The following is a 7,075-nucleotide window of genomic DNA, read 5'->3' as shown; positions in this document are numbered from 1 at the left end:
GGATGGGCTGCTGCTGCAGAGGCGATCACAGTTGGGGTACTGAGGCTTCTGGATGTTTACTTTGCCCCAGTTTTCACTCGCCAGCAGCTCTTGTATGATGCAGGAGCTTCTTCTAGATAGAGGCTGGGGCCAGGTGGAGCATGAGAGGCGAGGGAGGAGGAAGCAGATGGAAAAACTCAGTTTTGTGTGGATGAGAAGTTCGTGTGATTTCACAGCCTTGCTGATCTGCTAACTTTGATTGTGTGCTACTCCAGTGCAGCCTCAGAGCCAAGTCTTCTCTCTGCCACGTGGATTTTTCCTGCTGTTCTCCTTGGTTTGAGCAGTGTGCATGTCTTTGCATGGACTTGGTCAGTGTCTTTCTCATGCTACTAATTGGGATACTGGATCAGCTTCCTTACACAAGCAATGCCGCGATGTTCCCCTGCTTTCTGTCTCTTTATGTTCACATTGCGGTCAGTTCTGCCAGTACTAACAGCCTATTCCTCTCTCAAATTCATTAGCAAGTACTGGCACTCCGTAAAGTGAGTGGGAATCCCCCTGCCTGTAGAGGTACGCAGATCCTAACCTTGGGGCTCTCACATCTTGCATGTACATGGAGGGGGGTGCAGAAGGGGACTGCATGTGATATTTGATGTGAATTTTTCTTTTTTGCTTGCTCTTTTTTTTTTTTTTTTTGGTTGTCTTGTTCCTCTCTCCTGATTTACTGCATATGCTCACGTGGCCTTGGAAAGGGGGGTTCTCAAACCGTTTCGCTTCCAGAAGGAAAAGAAGCTGGCAGGCATTCATATTTCAGTCCTCAAGTTATGTACATTAAAGTCTCCCAGTGGGAAAATGGAAGATATAAGAGAGCAGAGAGCCGGTGGTAATACTTGTTAAGAGAAAACAGAAGAAAGGAGCACGTAACCCTAGAGCTACATCCAGACGAATCAGAGGTTTCAGAGGTATGTTTTCTGCCTGTTGTTAGAACATTTCCATTGATCTTACACATTTTGTGGTAAGATGCTTCATTGTGTCTTAGGTAATTGTAGGAATGATTGTATTTTAGAAGCAGATAATAAGATATAAGTTGTTCACGCACAGAGGGGACAATGTTTTTATCAATGAAACTTTTTGTTCTCCATAATGTAGCTAAAATCAAGTATTAAATCAGATAGAGAAGGCTTTGTGACTACTTCGGAGATTTAAGCTTCTGTAGGTTGAAGAGAGGGGTTCAGGACATAAGAGTTAAGAGGGAAAGCAGACTTTAGACCCTACCCTGAATATTTTTCCTTCTCCCCAGACAAACCCTTCCTCTGTTTTAAGGTCTGTTTGATTACCAAATGTGGGCTTGTGATTCGGTACCTTAAATACCAGCTCACTGCAGAAATATGTATTAATATTTTCCTATCGAATTTTCATTAAGCTGAGAAAATATAATTAAAATTCAGTTTTGTCAGTGTGTTCAGAGGAACATATTGCTTATTTTTCATTAAGGAAATTATAAGCAATTGTATACTAAGTGGTTAATATAGGAAATATTTTTGAAATGATCAGTTGCCCTCTTTTAAATGAGAGATCATTACTCAACTCTGTTGTCTTTACTTGGTCAAAATTTCTGTTGTTTTAAGGGCCCCATGAGAATTCTTAAATGCCTAACTGATTCCATAAGGACTTAATTAAAAGGAATGGTCTTTTTATTATGTACAATAAAATATTTGTGTCTGATTTCTTTATTGACTATAAAGTCATGAAGCTTGAAAAAATGCTCTGCTTAGAGTACAGACTCGAGAGCCGTTGAACTGGAACAAAGAGAACTGTCAAAGAACTCTCCTATTTTAGCTGTTTTGTAGCCACATTTTTCCCTACTGAAAACCAGTCTTAATCTTTCTAAATGAACAGTAAATACTGATGTTAACTATAGTGGTTGCAAGGACTGTGTATGTGAGTGTCTATTGCTTATATCTACATGGAAAATATTTCTTTTACTCTTCTGATTAAAGCCATCATGGGGGCAAGAGATGCAGATTTGAATTGAGAAAGACTCTGATTGTAGGTGATTTTGTCGGTGATTTGTCAAGACTCTTCAGTGTATCTAGCCCTGTGAATTAAAAAAAATCAAAGCCTGCTTTCCTAATAGCTTTAGTAAAAGGCTGCTTTCATGCCTGCGAAGTCCCAGGAGATCCTCAGGTGTGAACTACCTAATGTCCAGTGGCAAGTACTGCCTTTTACATTATTTTAACTGTACAGAGTGCTGGAAATAGAATGAGAAAGCAAAGAAAAGGATTGCAAGGAGCTTTAGTGCTGCCTTTGGTCTCAGAAGTTCCTGAACTATCTGCAGCTTTTGAGTCAATGATCTTTCTGCTCAGCTGGCCACAAAAACACCATCTGTAATAGCAGATGAAACCCAGCTGCTCACTTTTCTGCCAGGCTAATTAAAAAGTGTCATGACCTTTCAGATGCTAATTGTGTCCTGTTAGTGGGACAGAGGAAAGGAGTTCAACAGGGTTGCCTGGTATTACAGCTCTCAGCTTCCTGACATCATTTTAAATCGTTTTATTTTATTGAGATTCTGTGATTCCAGAACTAAGATGGCTGCGGAGTGCATGTCTAACACATGGTTTCTGATCTGCAGGTGAGCAATGTGATAGAAAAGTGCTGCTAGCACATGAATTTCCTGCAGAAGCTCCCTTTCTGCCAGCACCAACATGCAGAGCAACTACTCTGTGGTCATCACCACCAGAGAAACTCTCCAAGTCCTCTATACAATGCTGGCAAACTCATCGGCTGCATTGCGCTCTCTGCCTCCCTGCCCACTTGCCTCTTCAGATTACCAGTTTTCATTAATTCCGGCATTTTTCTCTGTGGTTTTTGTTCTGGGTTTGGTTGGAAACAGCATGGTGGTTGTGGTGCTCTGTCGTCACAGTAGCCCCAGAACAGTTGCTAATATCTACATTTTCAACCTGGCCGTGGCAGATTTGCTGTGCCTCGCCACACTTCCCTTCTGGGCTACCTATTACTCACAGAGGTACAACTGGCTCTTTGGATCTCTCATGTGCAAACTCTCCAGTTCTGTCCTGTGCCTGAACATGTTTGCAAGCACATTTTTTGTTACATGCATGAGTGTGGACCGGTACCATGCTATTGTCCATCCTATTCGCTCTCAAAGAAGAACTCCACAACAGGCGTATTTTATAGCAATGGTTGTGTGGGGCCTTGCTGGTTTGTCCTCCCTTCCGACTTTTTATTTCCGTGACACACATTACATTAAAAGCTTGGGGGTGAAAGCTTGCATTATGGCATTTCCTCATGAGAATTATGCAAAATGGTCTGTGGGAACAGCCTTCCTCAAAAATACACTCGGCTTCTTCATCCCCTTGACAGTGATCACAACATGCTACATCTGGATCAGGAGACACTTGCTAAAAGCACAGGAGTTTGGGAAAAACAAGCAGAAGATGGACAAAGTTCTGAAGCTGGTGGCTGCTGTTGTTGTGGCCTTCTTAATTTGCTGGCTCCCATTCCACATTTTAACCTTTTTGGATGCCCTGGCTCATATGAACATTATTAACAACTGTGATGTGACAGGGATCATCGACAGAGCACTGCCGTTTGGCATCTGCATGGCATTTGCCAACAGCTGCATCAACCCTTTGCTCTACTGTTTTATTGGGAACCAGTTTCAGGAGAAGCTCCATCGCTTGTTTAAGCGACGAGTTTATCAGTTCAACAGCCAAAAAGAGAGTTCTTCTTTGAGGAAAGCGAGCTGCTTCAGAGACACTGAGACCCCCGCGGGCAGGGAGAGGAGCCCTGAGTCCTTGCTGTAGGCAGTGTGTTGTGACATAGGGCTGTGTCAGTACAGAAGGCCGCAACTGAAGTGGGGACACTGTTTTCTCCAGTTCCTTTCATTTTTTGTCCTTTCATTCACCAGATATTTGAAGGAGAATCTGTTTCTTCTCATACATGAGGATTTATTTTTCCTTCCTTTTCACAACGAGCACCAAAGGGAAGATTCTGGCAAATAACTGTATTGATGGCATTTTAAATATCTGCTTATATGTGCCTGAGATCAGGCAAGTGTTTCATACAGAAAGATAAAATACACCAGAGGAACATTTCACCGTAGCTACAACTGTGCATGTGCTGAGAATTACACCCTGACTACGCTGATTTTCTAAAAGAGATTCTCAGAGAATGTGTAAATAAAGCAGTGCGGATACCCCTGTACCTATCTGTAAGAAAATATTTGATCTTTATTATGTACACACACACACACACACATATACTTTTGAAAATATATTGCTAGAGATAACATGTTAAATGCATCAGATATACCTCCTGCTTGCTTGGGCCCAGGATCCTGAGAACAGGTGGAGACATGGATTTGCAAATTGCTGGAGGCAGAAGAGAATTACTGGGGAAAAGTGCTACCACATGCATGTTTTTATACCTTTCTCATAGCATATAACAGGTTTGCAAGCCAGGTAATCCTTTCCTTTGATCCACTGTGGTCACTTTTGACAGTAATGCCCTAGGAACAGAGTCCTGGTGCACCGAGTCCTGGTGCTACACGGGTAAGGTAAGTCCCACACACTGTCCAGCAGCCTTCAGGGAAAGGACTTGCTGATAGTCTGGACTTTTTGCATTTCAAATGTCACTTACCACTGTATTTTTGGGGTACTGTATACAAAAAGCCTAAATGACTCTGTCTTGATGCCCAGAAGCAAAATCATGGTATGATTGCTAAAACTTACCCACATCTCAATGCATAAGCTTTCTCATTTGTAAATAAAACAAAGGGGGAAAAGGTTTTGGCAAATCATGATTCTATTTTGAGGTTAAGTTTGATTATCTGAAATTTGCTTTTGCTAAAGAGATACTGATTCTAACCACGAATGTGGCTCCTTCAAAAATGATTGTTTTCTAGGCTCAGTATAAAAGAGGCATTTGTTAGCACCATGCTCAATTTCCAGCAGGCTGTCCCCATGCTGGAGGACACAGGGACCAAAAGATAATCGGCTTCGGTGAAATCTGTCCAAAAAGTTACCCTTGAAGCTTGTCTTAAGCACTTCTGGGTCCATAGACCAGAAAATTATACATTATGCAGAAATTATACATGCTGCCAGGGTAACAAGGAGTCTGGCCTCCCTGAAAATCCCAGTGCTGGCTGGTGCCTGGGAGCCTTGGGAACATGATGCAGGAGCCACGTATCGCTCTTGGAGCAGGGGTATGCGGCTTTACTGGTGCCCTTGAAAATAGGATTTTGCAAGAAATCTGGCAGCTTCAGAGTGATGTGGAAAGAAAATTTTGTGCTCAACTGAGCAAAATGGGGCCTTCACGAGGAATAACGACTTCTCCCTGTCCTGGTTTGGTGTTCTGGTAAGTAGGGTATGCAGCTGGAGAGATGCTCATCCCAGAAAATGGAAGAGACGCCACTGTATTTCCCCTGGAATGTTTTTGTTGAAAATGTTCCGACAAGCTAATACTGTCTGGGGCGTTGGATATTTCTGGAAGGACAAACTGTTAATTGCTTAGCAATGAACACAACAACACAGTCATGCTACTGCAGAACAAATAATTATACTAAGAAAATTACCAGGTGTTCAAAGTGGTAGGCTCAGAGATGTAATAAGAGGTGGTAGAGCCTTTTTACCTTTGCTGCAATACAGATTAGGTCAGTAATGAGCACAACTGTGCCACTAATTGGCATCTTGGTAGTCTCAAAACAAAATATAAACTACGTGGGCTGACCCCAGTGCTACCTATGCTTCAGCTGTATCTGTTCTGGGCATAAGTACAGTTTATATGTTTCCAACATGTCAGTTTGGACCTGCTCAAAAAGAACAGTTTTCATCAAGTCCCGTGCCTGTGCAAACCACCACAGGTAGGAAAATAAGACAAGAATCTGAAATCCAGCTGCAGTTGGATTTATACCTGTGAGAGGCAAGAAAAATGAAGACAAAACTTCCCAGAGGATAGAGCAGCAATGCAGGGTCTCCCATGGCTGCAGCCAGAGGGCAGAAATCAACGACTGCTGCTTGGGGCTGAGAGCTGCACTCACTTTTTTCTTCTCAGAAAAAAAAAAAAAAAAAAAAAAGGAAAAATAATAAATGGGAGGCAAGACAGAGAGGGGAGGCAAATCCCTTCTTCCAAAAAAATTCTACCCAGGTCACATTCTGCAAGGGTGATAAACCAACAGAACTCACTAGCTCGGCAGAGTGATGTTTCTGTTTGCCAAATCTGCTTTGTATTTTGCGCATAAGTCATGAATTCGAGTAGCTTGGTTAAACAAACACCCAAAAAAGACTGTCTGGAGAGGAACCTGAGATGGAGGTCGGGAAGATGCTGTGTTGGTGTTGCTTTATTTTTAGAGCAAATTGAATAATGCTGTGCTCTATAACTTTTTCATGCTAGAGTTTCTCATGGGATTTTTCAGTGATTTTTCATGGAAAATGTGATTTTCCACACTTCCAGCATGTTGTCATGTTGTGTGTATTTTTTTTTCTGGATTTTCTGAAAAAGAATATAGACAAAAATGCATTTTTTTTCCTTGCAAATTTATAAGCTACTTTTTTCCTTTCAACAGAACATTTTGCTGATATTTGCAAACCATTCTAATAGTTCTACTGTGTTACAGCCTCTCTCTAGCAGGCCTCAGATTCCCTCTCATGCCCTGATCCTTTGCAAGTCTTGTGACTCACAGAAAATGCAGCCAGCCAGTCCAAGGAGGGATGCGCAAGCTGGGGAGCCCCACTTATGCCTGCTTTGCTGCCCTGCAGCATCCTGCGCCTGTCCTGACACCGTACCCTAGTGTGATGCATGCAGTTTTCTCAGGGAATCTCAAGCACATGCGTGGTTTCTCAGTGTCTTGCTCTCTGTGCAAGTACGGTGAGATGAATTTATGAGCAACAGCTGGATTTTGGAGGGGTTGTGCCAGCGTCAGTGCCAAGGCAAACCTGCTGAAGAGGGGTGACTGATGCTCTTCCAGGTCGAAGTGCTAATGGGTTTGGAGCTGAAGCCGAGAGGCAGTATGATTTCTTTGGAAAGGGGGATGTTCTGGAACATTTCTAGGCCTGTCAGTGTGTCTTTCCCGAGAGAG

The 7,075-nt window shown here is 42.6% G+C and overlaps 1 protein-coding gene across 1 annotated transcript; it reads left to right on the top strand.

The window, feature by feature from the left end:
- Positions 1-631: 631 nt before the first annotated feature.
- Positions 632-6,046, top strand: AGTR2 (angiotensin II receptor type 2). Its single transcript, XM_035326059.1, has 2 exons — positions 632-941; positions 2,612-6,046. The coding sequence occupies exon 2, from the start codon at positions 2,685-2,687 to the stop codon at positions 3,801-3,803; it is 1,119 nt and encodes a 372-aa protein (XP_035181950.1). The 5' UTR covers positions 632-941; positions 2,612-2,684; the 3' UTR covers positions 3,804-6,046.
- The last annotated feature ends 1,029 nt before the right edge of the window (positions 6,047-7,075 follow it).

The sequence above is a fragment of the Oxyura jamaicensis genome, chromosome 4, assembly GCF_011077185.1.
Source record: "Oxyura jamaicensis isolate SHBP4307 breed ruddy duck chromosome 4, BPBGC_Ojam_1.0, whole genome shotgun sequence".
NCBI lineage: Eukaryota > Metazoa > Chordata > Aves > Anseriformes > Anatidae > Oxyura > Oxyura jamaicensis.
Note: the sequence above shows the minus strand (reverse complement) of the source record. Positions and strands in the feature narration are given on the sequence as shown.